The 20330-nt window shown below is 36.6% G+C and overlaps 1 protein-coding gene across 2 annotated transcripts in view; it reads left to right on the top strand.

Annotated features, from left to right (window-relative positions):
• Positions 1-20330, top strand: part of lamc3 (laminin, gamma 3) — a 151814-nt gene that overhangs the window by 54263 nt on the left and 77221 nt on the right. For both annotated transcript variants that reach the window (XM_011481527.4, XM_011481525.4), the window contains exons 5-9: positions 4551-4739; positions 5885-6002; positions 13715-13813; positions 15905-16041; positions 16410-16529. In XM_011481527.4, coding sequence (XP_011479829.2) covers positions 4551-4739; positions 5885-6002; positions 13715-13813; positions 15905-16041; positions 16410-16529 — 663 coding nt within the window. The remainder of the gene's footprint in view (positions 1-4550; positions 4740-5884; positions 6003-13714; positions 13814-15904; positions 16042-16409; positions 16530-20330) is intronic.

The raw sequence follows: 20330 nt of genomic DNA, 5'->3' as shown, positions 1-20330 counted from the left end.
TGGTTCAGTTCCCACTCTGCGTGGGCTTCAGCAAAACACTAAACCCCTTGCTTCATATAGTTATAGGTCAGTACCAGTGTTTGGCAGCGGAGCCGCCATCAGTGTGTGAATGTGAGTGTAAATGGATGAAAGGGACTGTGACTGCAAAGCACTTTGGGCCTTGGATAGTATAGCGCTTTACAAGTATACGCCATTTACCATTTTATACATTGGGGATCTGGGAACTGGACTAATTTATTCAAAGTTTTCCCTTAATTTCTGTTATTAAACCGCTTTGATTACAATATTTAAACCAAACCTCCTTGGAGATAAAGGAAGCGGGTTGCCCTGCGGACCTGCCATACATTAGTTTCACACGAGATAGCTTTTGACAGAACTTATAAGATATACTAAGTATAACATAGGTTACTCATATTTAATTAACTGATTTAGCCTGTGATGAGTTTTCCCTTGAATAAAAGTAGACAACTCAAATTACTGCAGATTTCATGGGAGTCTACATGGAGCTGCAGTGATGATGAAAAAGCGAAAGAGGCTTGAGATCCTTTTGACAGTGCTGCCGCCTGGCTGTCAGCTTGTCTGACCAGCACTGGCAACAGCGCCACTAGCCTGCATTATCAAGACGGAGTGGAAGGGAGGTGACAAGTAGGAGCTGACTGGTGGAATCTGTGCTCTACCTGCCCACTACTGTCAATCAGAACTAAATCATGCAGCAACTTTCTGTGTTGGAGGAGGACAGATTTGTCAGATTCAGTTGCAGCATAACCAGTAAGAGCAGAAGGGAGCAGCATATTGTTTTTAAGAGTCTACTTTTAGCTGTGTAAAGGTCTGGGTTGACCCTTATTATTTTTATCGTAACTGCTTCTTCAGGGAAATATTTGTCAAGTTAGGTTATATTTGTACTCTGACAGTCCCAGCTTCGTTAACAAATTTTTGTTCCATTCTAACCTAAAGTTCACCTCAGTGACTCTAGTTCTCTCAAAAAAAATCTCAAAGTAGGCAGATTTAAATAGTAATGTTATATTATCAAATATTTTTGCTACACTTATTAGTTAAAGAAAAAACACTGTTTTAGAGTTCATCAAGTGATCTTAATTTTTTGGGCTTCCAATTATTTTTTTGCACCTCAAGTTTGCAGAAACTATAAGTTACACATGCGCTTAAACTGGATTTCAAATGCTAAAAGAGAGCTGTTAACTCCAGTTTAAACAAAAAAGTTAAATTCTGACTATTATAATTGCCATTTCTTGTGTCAAATAAATTGGTATGGCCTTTCATTTATCAAGGACAGATAATAGAAAGATCCAGTAACATGAATCTGTGTATTTAAATTTAGTTTTCTATTCATTGAAAACAAGCTAACTTTCCGTAAATTTTTTAAAAATAAATAGTAAGTAATGTCCTTTAAAAATAATTATTCACGTGATTAGTCCTTCATAAACACGGATGTTAGCGATACTTGGATTTACAGCAGATACCTTCACATTTCTGTATGTGTGTCTCATTACATTGGATGAGGATGTTTAGAGCGGAAAGCGGCTACTTCCGTGTCTCTGTGACCCACATTCGTTCAAGAGGGGAAAAATAAAAACAAGAATGATCTATTTATTATTATCTCGATGAAAATAAGAAAAATATCATAATATTTAGGATGGCCAAGCTTCCTGCTTCCCCATACTGTAGTGATTCTCCGGACATAGCTCGCTCGAGCTACGAGCTCCGGCCTGCCGTGGAGCTCTTTTGCTTGTCATGCCGGCATTCGGACAGCTGGTTGGCCGGTAGACGGACAGCCAGCTGCGGTATGGGCGATTGTAGTTTAGGGTTGAATAGTAATAATAATATTCAGGACTTGTCTTTTAATAACATACTTGTTAGCAGTCACTTAACACCTGAAGGCTACATGCTACGTATCCCATCATGCATCACACATATCCCATAATGCAGTGGTCCCCAACCACCGGGCCGCGGCCCGGTACCGGTCCGCGGGACACTTGGCACTGGGCCGCGGAACGGTACCCGGCCGCGGGAAATTTTAGCACCGGGACGCACAGAAAGAAAAAATAATTTCCATTTTGTTGTTTTTTTCGAAAAAAACGTTTTATTTTGAAAAGTGACCGGATTCTCTCTGTTACATCCGTCACACTTAACGCACGTCAAAGTCGCGACACTAAACATCACGTGATACACACCTTGCGTTGCACCTCAACACCCCCCACCCCCCACCCCCCCACCGGTCCGCGGTAAACGTGCCTTGCGTTGTACCGGTCCGCGGTACAATGCAATCAACATGTCCCCAATCAACATGTCCCTGTAACTGTGGAGCATTCAAAGACAACAGGATAAATGTATATCAGAATGTTATTCCGTTCCCAAGCATTAATTATTCCGTGGGAATGAAATATTATTTTGTGGGAACGCTTTATTTATTTATTTTACCCATGTCAGATAGCGGGCTCCGTACAAAATAATAATATATGTGAAATAACATTTCAATTATTTTTTCTTGCTTTTGTCCCCAGATTATAAAAGGGAAAATATGTTGTGAGAGTCTGCATATATAGATCATTTTAAGGTTTAAACAAGCTTTATAACTATTTTTTTTTATTTTTTTTATTTATGTAACTGTAATGACCATTTTTTTATGACAACAAACAACATTTTTTATTTATTTTTTCATGACACCTCCTAAATTGACTGGATGCCAGGATAAAGTGACGTGCAGTAACGTTTTAAATTACGAATTCATTCCTATAAACATTTTCAAATTTGGGGGCACAAACTACCTCAAATAATAAGAAAAAAAATATTGATGCAGATTTGTCCTAATTACTTTTCCGTTTGCAGAAGACTAAACTTCTAATGATACTTAAAGATGTGTGTACACTAATCCCACAAACATCTTGTTAATGTGAGTTCCTGACAGTAAACAAGCCAGAAATGGAAAAGTGAATGATTCTTTCAGTAATGAGATAGAGACTTCATATCAACCATTTTTATTTCATAGTGGTCATTATTCAGGAATAACAGAGTGTGACAATGTGTGACCGAAGCCTTGTACCTGTTATGCATTGTTTAAAAAAGTCTAAATAAAAGTAACCAGCTGTGGTAATTGCAAACAAACCCCAGATGTTTTTTTGAAATGTAATAATAATAGATATATATTACAAACTAATAATATCGCATGATTTATATGTTTAAAATATCAAAATATGAAGAAGATAAGAGCAAAATGTGTTTATTACTGGAATTTATTGATATAATTAATGTTAGAATGTCTTTTTTATTTCTTTTGTGGAACACTGAAAATATCGGTTTGGATTTTTGCACTCAAAAAGGCGCTCAAAAGAGGTTTTTCATAATTTGAGCAAAAAAGGAATCTTTGGCTTACGTTTTTTAATGAATGCGTAATGGAGTCAGCTCATTCTGCATTTAAGTGAAGCCATCAGTCTATAACGAACAGAAATATAGATAAATAGACATCTATAGAATGTATTTTTGCTGCTTTTATACTGAAGGTTATACCGAAAGCTTCAGTTAACTGCTTGCTTTTATAATAGTTTTGATTTATCATCATTTAACAAATGCAGAAAAAGCTTTTCAGAAAGTGGAGTCTGAAAGGAGACTGCAGTTTGAAATAGTGGAGCACAAGGTTGAGCTGCACTAAGTTTTACATACATTCCCATTTATCACCATATAGGAATTTTGATAGAGCTTGTCAAGTTGAATGATGCGCCTTCACGGTTACAGTTTGTTAAGACAGAATGGGAATTAGGGGCCAAGTTTTTATGACACTGCGATGCCTTCGAGCTGAAAACAGCGTTAAGAAATAATGCAATTTGGCATGTGTGTCTTCCAGAAGTAAACTGGGCAGTATCACTCAACATCTCCAATAAGTGGCTGTGGAACAAAGGAGAAAAAACAATAACTTAGGCAGAAGATCTTTTCTTTGAATATGCAGTGAAACTCCTGTGAAAACTGCTTAACATTTGAGTCAAACCCCAAAATATCAAAATTTATTGCCAAATACATATTGGATGAAAATGTATCCATTTAAATCACGTTTAGTTAATTCTTACCGAGTTAGTTTTAAAAGTAACTACGGTTGGAACTGCTGGTTAAGAAGGATGAGCAACTGTTTGGTTATTTTCAGCACAACAGAAAACCTGATCATAATGAAATTGGCTAAATAAGTTACCCCTCGGGGTAAATGACAAACCAAGAAGGGATTTGAAGGAAGGTTATGACGCTATGATGGTGTTTTATCAGCCGAGTAATTTGCTCTTGTATAAACACGAATTACTGTTATCTAAGTACCCCTTGACAGCCAATTGGCTCCTCATTAGGCCTGTGTGAAATGAGATTAGCAGCGAGCCTCTAAATTATGATCCAATCCCAGAACACATAATCTCTCATGCCTAGATCTTTCCATTTCTTCCCTTCATCTATTTTTGTCGAGTTTCTTTTTACCTCATGTCCTTTTGCGCTTTTTGGCTTTTTCTTCTTTTTTTTTTTGCATCTTTTCTCACTGGGTTGTTTCTGATGTTTTTCAGAGTGCAACTGCAACGGGAGATCAGATCAGTGCATCTTTGACATGGAGCAATACAGGAGCACTGGCAGTGGGGGACGCTGTGTGGACTGCAGAGACAACACAGATGGGGCCCACTGTGAGCACTGCAAAGCAAACCACTACAGGGTTGCACCAGAAGACCCATGCCTGGCCTGCAACTGCAACATCAACGGTAAACTGCAAATACTGTACGATTTATCGCAAGATCTTGCAATACATTTTTACATTTCTTTGTTGAAAAAATTAGAAAATTAGAGAAATTTCTTTTTACTTGCTTATCAGTCAGTTGATGAGCTATATAGCTTTTGTTTATTTATTTTTTAAAAACCCCATCTTAGAAAGCTGACATTTCCTTTTATGCTGATGACATACAACTGTACAGCTCATTTAATTATTCTTAGTTACCCAAACTGTTCTGTTTAACTGTTTGACCTGCAACAATCACTGGTTAGAGTCCAATTTTATGAATTCAGATAAGACAGAAACATTAATCATTGCTCCTGAAAATGGGATCTCTCTGATCAGATATCACATGGAGAACAATTTATGATCACACCTGGATTACTGTTAAACTGTATAGTCTCTTTACATGTTTAAGTCTAAATAAACTTTACCACCCCAGGCTGTTCAGAACTGCACATCTGTTGACCCACACCAGCAAAAAAGCACAAATCACTCCAGTTTCAGCAGCACTCCACAGGCTCCCAATTCACTTTGGAATTCATTAAAAAATTTAACTAGAGTTAAATTTTAACTTTACTTTTAGAATTCTACATGGTCCGACTCCCCATTATCTCTGAGTTTCTTTGATTCCACAAATCTCATACATTGGAATTTACACAGTAATGACTCCCAATCTCCGGAACGCTCCACTGACTAAACTGAGGCTTTTAAAAAACACCTGATGACCTTTTTATTTTAGCAGACATTTGGCTAAATGTGCGTCTGATGTTGGTGAAATTTTGCAATTTTGTGTTTAATACACTTCATTTTTCATTTGATCCTATTTTTTGTAGTTTTTGGCCCCGTTGTGTTGCACTTTGTGCATTAAAATGTGCTCCATAACTGCAGTGAAATCGGCTACAGTCTTGCTCCAAACTTTTCTTTGTAATTTGCAAAAAGAATTTCAATACCCCTATTTTCAGTTACTCCCACTTCAACACATTATTAATGACTTATTGATCCATCACATGTAATCACCAATAGACTATTGCTTTTTGGGCCAGTTGAAAGTGCTCTTCTTTTCATTTGTAACCCTCCTGTTTTTTTTTTTTTTTATTCTTTTCTTTTGTGCATGCACGATCCATATCCTCTTAGGCTCAGTGAGTCTACAGTGCAATGCAGAGGGAAGGTGTGTCTGCCGTCCTGGTGTGACGGGGGCCAAGTGTAACATGTGTCAGGATGGATTCCACTCTCTTGGCCCCAGTGGCTGCAGGTGAGCAGTGCGGTCATAAACACTAAGGGTTTCTTAAAGTGAGGGCTACCTCTCCATTGGCTTCAGCCCATCTAACCCAAACACTTCTTTTTCTTTGAAAAGGTTAAACTGTGTGATTTTTCTGGTGCTCAAAAATGGCAGAAAACAAGTTACTTATATCAAATAGAAAATAAATGAGTTTGCAGGATTTGTTTTTGACCTTCCAACTTTCATTGGAAATTGCAGGTTTTTGTACATTATATAACCTAAAAATGTCAGTGATAAAACACAACTTGAATCAATGAATTGGCAATATAACAATATGTGTTCTGTGTTTTAAGATAGATTTACTGATTTGAAACAGAAAATCTAGGTTCTTGTTAGAATTGTACCCTTTGGTGCCTTTTTAGTCCTGTTTTTGTGGTTTTTGTAATGTTTTATGTCTTCGCCCTGTTGATAATCACTCACAACTGTCTTCATTTTGGTTAATTACCCTCAGTGTAATTAAGTGTCTGGTTGTCGGTTCATCCTTGTCAGGTCATCATAAATTTTAATTTAAGTATTTATGGTTTTTGTCACACTTTGACTTTATAAAGCTTTTAGTTCCTGCCACTGAAGCCTGGTCTCCTGCATTGTGGAACCTTCACCACCGGTTCATGGCAGAATGGCCTCACCAACCACAACCCAGAAGGAGATTTTTTGCTGAAGTGGCAGTTCTCGCCACTGCAGTCCACGCCATGTCATACACAATGCCAGAAAAAAGTTTTCCTGCAGCCCTGTTCAAGTCACAGCATGCCCCATCAAGCCAGCCCGTTCATACAAGGCGTTGCCTGGTCACTCCTCTTCATGTGTCCTGTACCTGATGATGTTTGTCCAATTTACCCACATATTCTCATTCCCTGTACCTGAGAAGGGTCGCTTGGACTTCTCCTAACATTCTGTTTCTGAGGAAGGAGTCTTCATGATACCCCTCACCTCTGAGCAGCTCCAGGACCTGTTCAATTTTCTGGTTTGATTTTGTTCTGATCCTCCCACAAGTTCACTGTCTCCAAATATTGTTTTAGAGACAGTGGTCCCCAACCTCTGGGCCATGGACCAGTACGTGTGACAGTTGGTACCGGGCCGCAGAGAAAAACACAACCTATGTTTTTCCTTTTTTTTTTTTTTTATGATCGGATTCTGAAGGAACTTTTATTTTGAAAAATACTGGATTCTCTCCACCACATTCGACTCATTTTTGACACATGTGATCAAGTTGTTTGGTCACATGTAGAAAATCCATCCGCTACTTTCTTAAAGCTGCTGCTCCGACCGCTAAAGTAAAAGTTACCAAGCTAACAAAGTAAACATGAAACAAAATTATTTGGCCAATGAGGAAACAGAAAAATAACCTTTGACCTCATTTAACGCCAAATATCAAGACTTTACTTTAAATATGAATTTATTGCTACAGTTGTTAAATTTTTAAAACACCCTCTTATTTTTTTATTTATCCTTTGCACCTTAAAAGTTGAACGAGGCTAAGGTCAGCTAGATATTTTACAGAGGATGAAAATAAACTTTACCCTCAAAAGTTAAGGGAACCTGGAGGCTAAAAAAGCCTCGTACCGGCCGGTCTGTGAAAATATTGTCTAACATTGGACTGGTCTGTGGCCTAAAAAGATTGGGGACCACTGCATCAGGGCATCCGAGATCTGCCCTTTTGTGGAGAGGCAAAGTGTGGATTGTACCCTTTGGTTTATTTTCAGTCTTGGCCTTTCTTCCTCCTGCCAGTCTCACTGGGTTCTCTTTCATCCTTGTTTTGTTTTTATTTCTCCCTTTGCTTCATGAATGCAAGCTTTCATGGTTTTAACATGCTTTGAGTTTATTAAAGTTTATACTTCTTGGCATCAGACCCAGTCTTCTATACATTTTGGGTCCTACACTACTAGTTTCTTAGTTACATTTTAAAAAGATAAGCTTAACAAATAACTTTTCCTTTTCTATAATAAGAAAACCACACTAACAAAATGAAACAACCGTTTAGTAAAGCAGCATGACTTAAAACTCTCTGTGGCACCACTGCAAACTCTGCATCTTATTAGCAACTACATCTGTGCCAAACACCGTGTCACACTGCTAAAAAGACAAGTCGACTTGTTATTCTATGTGTAAAAATGACAATTGGAAACAATCATATTGAAAGGAACTTCTTTTGTTATTGGAAATTTAGCTGTTACTCAGTTTTGTCAAAAAGATAATTTAGCTGCTGCTCTTTCCAGCCAGCAAATTCATTCAATCATTTGATAACTGTTTTTAATTTCATACAAGACTTAAAATTCAGTGAGACTTCATGCTAAAGAACCTTCCCCTACAAAATGGAGTTATTTTCTTTATCTACTCAGTTTCTTTTCTTTTGCAATCACTGTTTACATATGACCCTGAGACAGACTGGCGACCAGTCCAGGGTATCCCTTGCCTACGCCCAAGTGACCGGGATAGGCTCCGGCAACCCCGTGACCCCGAAAGGGAATAAACGGTTAAGAAGATGAATGAATGTTTACATATGAGTAGATCACTGTTATGCTGATGCAAGGCTCATTTAAGGAAAAACAGTAGTTTAAATGACCAAATTGAATTATTTTTCTTAGCTTTTAACTCAGAAAAATGATAAACAAACATTGTTTGCATTGCATAACAGCTTTATGTTATCGAATTACTCATAATTTTTGAATTTTTTACATTTAAATTATTATGTTTCATATCTCAAATAATAAAATGATATATTGGTTTTAATTAATACTATTGATTAGAACCAATGTAACTTAGCTAAGTAAATATTGCTTTCCCATGAGCTTGCTTTCCCTAAATTAACCTCAATTTCACAGGCACATACTTGATCCCAGTGTGCTTAAACTTGAATGTAAACAACAAAAAACTGCTTGTTGGGTCAAGTTATGGCCCCAAACGCTCACTGAACATAGACTAAAAACAGAGTAAGAGGTAAAAAATATGGTTAGTAGATGTAAAAATGAAAAAAATATATAAACAGGCCTATGCAACTGCACTTTTCAAGGGTGCTCTGAAGACAATTAACAACTATTTTGTGTTGCTTTTTTCATGAAATCCGCCATAGCTTCTGCTCTAAGGAAGCAAAGTATTCAAGAAAAACAAAAACAAACTCCTAACCCAAACAATGTGGCAATGGGGAGATATGGCATGAAAATAATGTGGCACAGCAACTAAAATCACCCGGAAAACTCTACTTAATATCATTTAAAGCCCTTTTAACACCAGCGTTTCAAGGCCATGTCACACAGCCACTACGTAAAATTTGCACATTTTCCTTGTATGAAATTTTGGTCTTTTGTGATACATGTGTGATATACTTAATTCATAGGTTTTTCTTACGTTCGTAATGCTTCGATGTGCGCAGATCTCCAGCGAGGGTTTCTGCCATCGGGTCTTTACGTGACTTCAGTTTTGAGTTAAAAATAAAATTATGCAGTGTATGCATGTTTAATGTGGTGCATATTTAATTAATACATAAATCTTATTAAACTGTGCGTGATTTTTGCAAGATGCAGACGCAAACTTGTGGCTTTCTGCGGATCTCTGCATATGTCTAACAAACTTTTCACGCATTTACCACAATGTATAACTTTTATAACACGTACATGGCACACATATCACTTTAAGATTACGTAATTGAGGCATGAAAAACTAATTAATCGCATATGAAGAGCGCAATAACCCAGCAGGGTTCATGTTCTACGTTGATTTATGTGTTCTTTGCGTCATGTAAAGAACCACAACTTTTCTTACTTTTTTCCATGTTTATTCACGTATGACCAATTTTTATCAGCGCAATACGTGCAAAATGTGCATAGTGGCTGTGTGACATAGCATTTAGCTCCAGTGTGGACACAATAACCACAATTACCGTTATTTATGTCCTGTCACAAGTGACAGCTCTGGAAATGAAAGGTTAACAAGAGTGCTGATTAGATATCAACCCCCCGCCCAAAAATAATGTTTAATTAGGCTTAGAATTGTAATTAATAATATTTACAACTTCAAATACTAAGTCATTTTTCACTTAAATGAACACTTTAATTGGCCACTCTAGATATGTTGCTTTAATTTTCAGTGAGACGAAAAAACAAGTGCAAATGTTTTAAATGTTTTAATGTACAGCACACAAAAAGTATCTCATTTGTAATAGCAGATATGCACACAATGCATTCCTGTCCATCTGCATTAATTAGTTGGTCACAGCCGGTACTGACCAACAGGGCGACAGATTTGGTGTTTGAACTCTTAGAATCCATCACGGGACCGTGCAGCCATCTCCATCTGTTGCCATGGCACCAAGATCCAGCATAACTGCCTTTTAGAAACTTCACAAAAGAGTTTTAGCTGCAGCTAACCCCTAGGAGAAACTTGGCCTCAATTATCCGCTTTCCTCCATGAGTGGAAATTATTCTGTGTTGGTAGAAATTTTTTAGTTTTAATTACAGTACCTCTCAATATGCCTTTATTTTCATGACTAATTATTGATTGGCAAGGGTTCACCTTATCTTGATTTGATATTTAACACCGACTCGTGTAATTTCTTTTGACGATGAAGCAAAGAAAGAGATCTGCCAATTATCTGATTTATTTCTGATTACAAATGCATTCTGGGGGTACTTTGAACATGCACTCAAGTAATGCATTCATTGAAAAAAAATGTCTCCATATTTGTTCTCAGCTCTGATATTGATCATTGCAGAATGCCACAAGAGTGAGGGCTAAATTGATTTTGAGATAGGCCGACTTGCATTCATTTCTCAGATATGAGACAGATTTAGACCTTGAACAATCACACCAGTTTAAATTTGTTTCTGCTTTGTTGCAATTTAAAGATGCACTGACTCGCCTCATGCATTTTAAAGATAAAAGGTGCATTTCAGCTTTGTGAGACCTTGGAGCTTTAATACTAAGTAAGTGTGAATGTGAGCCTGCATGTAGATGTTCATAAAGGTGCATATGTGGAATTATGTTTTATTTATGTTCCTTAGTCTATCCTTACTGACCCGCTGAAGCTGCCGGGGGAATCTCAAGTTCTAATCGTGTTGAAGAGCATTTCAATGATTGTTTGATGCCCCTATTATTTCTGCTACTTAACTTTGAATGGGCTCCCAACAGCTAGTGGACTGACTGTTAAATAGAATTGTGGCTGTTTCATTTGAAAGGCCAGAAAATAGAATAATGGTGATAAACTCAAACAAAATTACCAATTTATTTCATTTGCAAGCCTTTTTTAAGAGATTTCTATAATCCATCTGCAATTCATTTTTCATCAAAGGTAAAAAAAAATCCCTGGGATCACTAATTGCATATATAAATATATAATTTGTGAATATGTGACCATTTATGATAAAGGACAGTTTACAGGTGCTCTTCTTAAGTGGACAGTCTGAGGCCAAATTGGCTCTTTTTAACCAGTACTTCATATTTTGCCTTATCTTTCAAATTTTTCGTGCAAATCTTTGCAAACCAAAGACTTAAATTAATGGAAAAAGATTTACTCATAGAAAAAAAACGTGCTCAACGTCGTCCACGCACACACGCTTTCCATTTTTCAACTATCAAACACAAGCTGCGGATGTGAGGTGAGAATTACTCAGACCAATGGAGCAGAAACAGGGAGAGGCGGATTGCCTTGGGATAATTGAATTATTTGTAATAACACCTCATTAAAAATAGATTCTGTCTTATAGTCTTAAACAAAGGTGATCAATCAGGTAACAGGATCAAACATGTTTTTACATTTTTCAAGTATCTTCTGACCCACTTACATACTCACTTCCCTTAAGCAAGGCTGTCTGTGCGCTTGGTCAAACACTTTGCTGCTTTTGTTTGTAATTTGTAAACAAATCGTTTGAATGACTTTGACATTATGATGAAAAAAAAGATCGTCTACAATTTAAAAAAAAAAAAATCCTTATAAATATGATTGTTGTTGTTTAGTAGAGGTGCTCAAAAGTCATTTTTGCAAATCGGAGAAAGTCTGAGGCCACGTCAATGACCAACTTTGGTGTGAGCTGGTGTGTTCATGAAACTAGGAGTGTGATTTTGCAAAGATTTCACATGTAAGCTTGATTCATTTGACTTGTTGTGAGTCATAATGTAAACAAGACTTCAAACCACATTGTGCTCAAAAAGGTGGAACAAATGCATCCACTCGGCATACATGTGAAGCTTTATGAGACAGACAGCTACTTTTTTTATGCAAATGTCACATCCTGGTGCTGTAAAACGCTTCCTTTTCTCACTTGTTTGCATATAATAACTCAATTTAGAGGGCATTTCAACTATCAGCTAAGATGTGTAAAACGAAGCCAGGGGGAATGTTTAGTCTTTTAAACTCATTCAACCCCTTAATGTTGGACTTTATTTCCAATTCTAAAAAAAAATATGATTTAATGTCTTTTTATGTTCACCTAATTAATGCTTAATGTGGTGAAGTCCTGGATTTAACGGTACGTCTCAAATTAGTAACATATGACATTAAGGGGTTAAAGTTGAGTGGAAAGTACTGGATTGATCCTTTAACACCAATGGTGTCGCCAATGACACCTTATTATCACATGCTCTTTGACATACTGTAACTCTGGCATTTTACGCAATCGGAAGCGGAGAAAAGCGGCTTTTCTTATAGACTTCACTCAATTAATCAACACTTTACGTTAGTAATGTGATTCTCCTCGACAGAATCTGCTGAAATCATGTTAATTTTGAAAACGGTTAAAGAGCAATGGCAGTCCAAAGAATATTAACACTACAGCTAAATCTCTGGTGTTAAAGGGTTAAGGCAGCAAAGGTAAGGCAACCTAGAGCATATTACCATAAGCACATTTCTCTCCCAAAGTCTGTTTCATTGACTGGTGTGAGCACCTTCATTCATTCATCCTTTTTTATTCATTCATTCATTCAGCTTGGTTGGTAAGTCTGCTACGGTATGTGACCTGTTGTAAAAATGTCCCAGACTATGGTGCATGATCCAGCTAATGCCACAGCCCATTTTGTGATCATAGTTGCACATAAATAAATAAAAAAATAAATGAATAAAAAAGAATAAAGGACAGACCATTGATGTGACCATGTTTTGTTTCCATAAAACACACTGCTTGCTTTTTTGCTTTAACTGAAGTCATATTTTATAACATAAGTGCACACAAGGTAATTTTTTTTCCAGTTAACAAATGATAAATTATCTTTTAAAAATACATGGTTTATTAAAGCATATTAATATATGGTAAAGTCTTTATTAGCAAGTAGTAAATCACAACACTTACTGTCCCCCCTTATGCAAGTATAAAATGCAAGAAGTTTATTCAAAGTCACACATTTAAATTCACAATACAATAACAGAATAACATTTTCTAATAACGACTAAGAGCTCATATTTAAATAAACACTGAAGTCTCTTTTGTCCTTTTCAGGTGAGTCGCAACACTTCTTAAATGTGTTAAATACTAATAATTATTATGTTCATTTTAGAACTGAAAAACACAAAAACAAAACAATTGATTTATTACTTGTCACCCTGCACCCTCTACATTCTTTTTGGAACATGCTGTTCAGATAAGCTCTTTTGTTTACACACATATTAGTTATATTTCTTTGTTCTTAACTTAACTTAAAGTAGTGTGTTTTCCTTAAATTTTTCTGGCTTCTTGAGTGGAAACAGCATTTTCTGCCTGCAGGCCATGTGAGTGCCACCACAGCGGGAGTGTTGGCGAGTGCTCTCCACTGGACGGGCAATGTTTCTGTAAGCGAAATGTGGAGGGACACCGCTGTGGCCGGTGAGTTTCTAGTCTTTTATGTTATGTCACATGCATGCTCAGGCAACCCGTGTGTATTTCTGTGTGTTCCCATGTGTGTTTCCCAGATTTATAAATGAAAGGGTTTAACAACTGTATCAAATATATTTTTGTGCAAGCTTGGCAGTACGGCGGCTGACCATAAATACGTGGTTCATATGCTGCGCACTTTGTTTGTGTGAGAGTGCATGTGTCTTTGAGAAGGATTTAAGGCCCAGAAACTCCAGACCTAGTTGCAGGGTGAAGCTGCTGTAGTAGCCATGCACTGCCACAGTTGTAAGGTGGACGGTCTGCAGCTCCCCACTGAGTTATAGACAGACATAATGCTTAATTTTATTTTATTTTTTGGCTATTTTGCAAAGCTGCTGGGGCTGATTCACAAATATTTTTTCATACTGTTGGAGAACTGACAGGAAGCCTTCAAGGTGGAGGAGTCTAAAAGCACAGCCCCCAAAAAGATCTGCTCTATCTTAAAATTAAAGGTCACACGCAGCATCTGGACCCTAGATGAACAAAGATGGGTCTTGGTGTTTTGTCTGTAGAGGACTTAAAAGTGCTGCAGCATAATTTTTACAAGAAAGAAAACAAAAGTGAGACAACATTGCTCCTATTTCACTATCCTCCCACTGGCTACCAAAAAAGATTGCTCACCAATTTTCTGATAGGGTCTTAAAACGAAGAGGACAAAAACACAACGCTAAAATCAGCTTCCACCTAACGTCTACCACAAAGGATGTCAATAAAGTCGCACTCCGGTCATTTCTTGAATTCAGAGCGTTCCTACTGTTCTTTTATTCATGATTATGTGGTTTTTAGTCAAAATCAAAAGACCTGTGTCGTTTTCTAGGGCATAGTTTCTGCAGAGCAGCAGTGCATTAGAAATTCCCAATTCACTGAGTTGCCACGGAGCAACCCTGCTTCCCTTCCTTTCAGTTTTCTGTTTACGGGCTCTCCTGCTAGCTTACACCCCTTTACAACCCCAACATTGGTCTGAGCAAAATTGGAGCTATCCAGCCGTACAGTTTGGAGCCAGATACCAGTTCACACGAAGAAACGTACCCGGATCTGTTTGTGTACATGTGGATCCATCAGAATGGAGCAGGAAGCGTGTGGCCCACCCAGAAAGATTTTTAAAGACAATCTTTTTCAAACTGCATTTGTTTTCATCTGAGTCAGATGATTTGAATGAAGAAAAATCAGAAATGCAATTTTAAGCTTAATTTTCTTTATATATGTCCTTCATCATGGGATTAATGGCAAAAGAACATGTTAAAAACAACAAACTCTCAATATTCAGTCTTTAACTCATGTTTATCATTGCAGTTTAACGCTGTAAAACAAATGTAATAAACACTATACCTATGACAAATTGTTGTTTCAAAAATTCACTTTCAAAATAATTTTACATAGCTACTGGTTGTTATTCATTATTGTGCAGTAGATAGATGGCAATATGTAAACCTGCTCCCCTTTCCCGTCAGATTCTGTGACATTTTATGAATGTGCAGTTTTCTATACAGCAGCCTGCGCGGCAGGTGCAGCAAAAAGGAAGAAGATCAAAAGTTTTTCTTTTTTCGCTTTTAAGGATGCCTTTTTTAAAGATGACAGTGCGCCCAACTGTTGCCTTCCCTGTCATGTTCCTGTAGTACACAGGTCAAATCCGCTACACACCTTTTGTCATTAGAAACAGACACAGCCCTAGGTCTCCCACCACTGAATAATTCAGTTCTTCCTGTTTCTTGACTCTTTTTTTTCCCTTTTTTTTTTACTGATTTCACAGCTCATTGAACAAGGTTCTCTGCTGTGTAATGTGTCTTGTGTCGTGGCTGTTTTTTGCAGTGTACCTTAGCGCTTATATGCCAGGAAATGCGTGCAGGTCAGAACAAGATGTCTTCCCAGCTGAGCTCCTTTTTTTTCTTTCTTTTTTTTTTTGCCTCATCTTCAACGTTGTGCAGAAATCATCATCTTTAGGGATTAACCTAAAGAGTACACAGCAGCAGAACGCAGGGTAAATTCTTGGGAATCGGGTTGTACAATATCTGCATATTAATAACCTTTTATTTTTACCTGCAGATGCAAGCCAGGATTTTTTAATTTGCAGCTCCAAAACCCAGCGGGCTGTCAGCCGTGTTTCTGTTTTGGCCACTCACTGGCATGCTCCTCATCCAATCACTACACTCCTGTCAACATCACTTCTGATTTCATTGAAGGTATTGTTTCAGACTCCCTAGCCATTAATGAGGTTCATTTATAATAGCGGGAGCTCTATTATACCAGAAGGCCAAAAATTGTGGTGATATTTTTTTTTTCTCTGCTTTTCATCAACTGCTTCATTTATTTTACTTTGTTCCAAATGCTTATTGTTTTGTCTTTGGTTGCTTTAGAGAAAATGTGAGACCTTGGTTGGGGTTTTTGACATTTTGATTTAGTAAAGTGTGCATGATGTATTTTTTTTGCCACACTGTGGACATATTTACCCACTGATTTCATCACTTTGTGGTTTGTCTGCAGCCTCATCTGCTGCAGACGTGGTAGTGTTGTGATCTCTATCATGCCTCTGAACCTCTTTTGATGCCAGATCAGGACCGCTGGGTGGGGGAGTTCTTTGGCGGCGAGGAGTATATCCTGCAGTGGAAGGAGGGTGAAGTCTACCTGCTGCCTCTCACAGAGGAGGACAGTGGCTTCTACAAAGCTCCTGGTGAGTAAAGTAAAAAGTAAAGTTCACAAGATTGTTTTACAAACCTTAACCTCAGAAGATGAAGGACAACCTCCCTGTCCATTTTGAAGATGTAAACAACGGGTGAAGGAGGCGACATGGTTTGTCAAATCAATAAAATCCACTTGAATGCATCAGCTTATCGCAGGAAATTTAAGACATTTTAGATGTCTATTGGAGGGTTTGCTTTATTGTTTGCCTTACTGGCTACAATTACATGTTCTCCATGTTCTAGATAAAAAGTCTTTGGGAATAGGACTCTGAATTAAATGTGTGTTGCAATAACAAGAGCTTAATACATTACATTTCAGTTTGATTATGCACAGGAGGTGTCTTCATGTTTTGCCACATAAAATAAATTACTTAGGGGGAAAAAAAAGGGTTTCAAACATATTTGTCCAGGCCTACAAAATGAATATAAGTGCATTTATATTGCATGTATTGATATTAAACCAAAACAAATGAAATCTTTGTAACCACTAAATTCATATCCAAGGGCTTTGGATGAAACTTTAGACTCCAAACTGGAAAAACAGTTAACTCTTCAATCCCTACTGATGCAAATGTACATCAAATCACACTGGCTCCAAAATTAACTTGATTTACCAGAGAAAAAATATAACTGACTTCTTTTATTTTTCATATCTGGAAATAAATTCAGGCGTCAAATGTACAAAACAGTCAACCAACAAAAGGCTTTATTCCTGTGGTGTTAGTGCTTAAAAACATGAACATTTTATTATTATTTTATTTTATAGGCATATTACATGTTTATGGTGGATTTAATTTCCTCCAATTGTAGTTGTTACAGTTAAAAAAGAAGGGTGGAGCCATTATTATTAGTTTTTGCATATTTTGTAGCTATTTCCCAAAATCCCTCCCAAGTGCTGGAAGTTTACATCAGCTGTATGAATTCATACTTTGCTAACAATGTTCAAACATGCTTAAACTAGCCAATCATTTAAGCTAGCAATTCTGATTGCTTTTATCTAGATGGAAAGTTTGTTTAAATGGAAATCGTGAATGTGGTAAAAAAAAAAAAAAAAAATGTGTGTTTTTTCTTATTTATAATGCAGTAATATGTAAGAAATCTGGAATCAGTAAATCAAAATGAATAATAAATGCATAGAACAGAGGAAATTCACAAGCAGTTTGATAAAACTCTAAATTTTTTATGAGTCATTCAGGAAAACTTTTTAGCAACTTCACTAATATTGCCACCCACACATAGACTATTGAATACAATACTTTGTACATGTCATAACTGTAGGCTTGTACAACAAACAACAAAAAGAAACCAGATATATTTGCTTCATTGCTGTGGGACAAAATTCCATCAAATGTGTGCTAAAATGCTCGTATCTTTCAATTTCCTGTCATTAGCAGTGATAGACGGGAAGAATGTTACCCAGAGTTACGCAGTTTGTGTGCAACACAGTCCAGCAGCCTGTTTGATCCTCATTTCTAGGAATACAGCAGCCAATATTGGTTAACATATTTTAATTCTGACTGTCCAGTAAGCAATCCAGAACTTATACTGAAATTCTGGTTAAATCAGCAGTTATTTTAAATAATTTTATCATTTCAGAAAAATATCAATGATATATGATCATTCATTTCATTCTGATACAGAAAAAAAAGGTCAAAGTTTGTCCAAAAAGGATCTAGCTTGCTGTTTTGTTTTTTTTTCCTTTTAACAAAATCTTCACAAAAGTTCACCGGAAATTATTTTTTGGGAAAAATGTATAAAGTTGTATTTGACAAATCACTTACTTATTTATGGAAGAGTCCTGTAAAATGTTCTTATCCACAAAATTATGTTTTTGTTGGGAAACGACTTTTGCAGTGATTTCAAATCTCCTTTTCTGCTTTTTCACTGGTTATATTAATAGTCTTCACAACTGTGTTCTCCACTAAATGTTATTGTCTTTTCAGGATAAAATGAAAAAGAGTTGAGACAAAGCTTTTTACACACAGTCAAATAGGTGAAAGCACCACAGGAAATCTTAGATTAACTAAAACAAGAAGCTGGCATGGAACAGTTGAAAATTAGGAAATAATAAACTGACAGGGGCTATGATAAAAAAAAATAAAAGCAGCAGGTGTGCTAAAGTTTAGTTGGACTAAGTGTGAATGGATAACAGGGAGCTGACTGAAGAGAAAGGAAAATTCAAAAAGTTTGATCTTAATACTGAAACTAAGAATCAACTGTAAAACATCAAGCAAACACAAAACCAAAGTGTTGAACCGAGAAAAGGCAGATGCAGCATTTCTTGATGAAGTAGAAAACAATTCACCAAGCATAAATGACCAAAAAAGAACACATTAAGATAAACATTAAGCAAAAAAAAAAAAGACAATTCAGTCAGACAACAAGTCAGACAATTTGTTGAAATGTAACCTGGAGAGTAATAAAAGACTCAAGTCATTGAAGCTGAAGACCCAATTGTTGATAAGGGAGGAGGGTTGGCATTAACAAATCAATTTTGAGTGCATTGTAAATAAAGTCTAATTTTTGTTTTAAATATGTTTTTTTTTATTGCACAGTCATTTTCAATTCATTTAGCTTCAACATGTCAATGACGATATCATCTCCAAACCTGCTTTATACCTTTTGGGGTCACATGGCTAGAAATGATCAATAAAAAGAAATAAGCAAACATCACTCGTGAAAATGTGCTAGACAGAAGGTCATTTGAATGTTCTGAGGGGAAAAAAACTGTAAATAGAAACATGCATAGCATAAGGTGTAAAAAGGGATGGGATCATACAAGGTTTTTCTTCTACCCACTCCTTTTCAAGCACATTATTTTGTTTTATCTATTTTTAACTCTTGTGTTTATTTTGATTTTGTGTTGGTGTTTAAAATAAAATTATTTAAAAAAACAAAACACAAAGGTTGCTGGGGCCTAACCTAACTATTGGGCGCAACAGCCAGTTTGGTCGGAGCTCTTACCCTGCAGTGCCATTAACGTGTTCTCATGCTTTACGAGAACAACAGCACCATTGTGGTTGAAAACCACGTCTTAAGCAGAAGAGAAAGACTTTTATTTATAGTATAAACAATTGCCATTTAGTTCCTATTATGCCTTTAGTATTTGCCCCCTCAAATTCATCTGCTGTGTAATGACCACACCCATTTTACATTTGACCAAATGCACGACTCAAAGTGCTCCTTCTAGACGCAAATGTAACTTGACAGCTGTCATTGGGACGTCACTTCATTGAAAAGCAGAAAACCATGACCTTCTCTTCCTTTTTCTCAGAGTTTTATAAAAAAACAAAACTTTGCTTGTCACTTTGGTAATAATCCATTAAATAGCACAACTTTCCAATTTTTTTTTAACAGCATTTTAAATCTAAATATTCATATTTTGGGAATACTGTAGCCTACTGTAGCCTTCTGCCTATTGGGAGCTTCACCTAACGTGAAATCAATTGATTCATGTAGTGTATAAACCAGCTTTAAAAATGTATACAATACATTAGACCTGGTATACTTTAAAAAAAATAAGTATTTGGATAAAGTATACGTTAAGTTTTTTTCCTTACCATATCAACATTAAGAAATAAATAGGTCTATGTGTCATTGAGAACGCTTGAAAATCAATGGTTCCTTTCTGTATCGGTAAAAGTCACTGTTGGTTTGCTTTTATTTATCTCAGTACTAGTTAGATACCCTCAGACTGTAGTTCTTGGTGTTTTCTTGTGACATTTTTCTTATAGTGCCTGTCAGACATTTGGAAAATTACGTTTAGTAAGTATTTCTTTTTTCAAATTGTT

Source organism: Oryzias latipes, chromosome 12 (assembly GCF_053564925.1).
Source record: "Oryzias latipes strain Hd-rR chromosome 12, Olatipes_Hd-rR_3.1".
NCBI classification, from domain to species: Eukaryota; Metazoa; Chordata; class Actinopteri; order Beloniformes; family Adrianichthyidae; genus Oryzias; species Oryzias latipes.
Note: the sequence above shows the minus strand (reverse complement) of the source record. Positions and strands in the feature narration are given on the sequence as shown.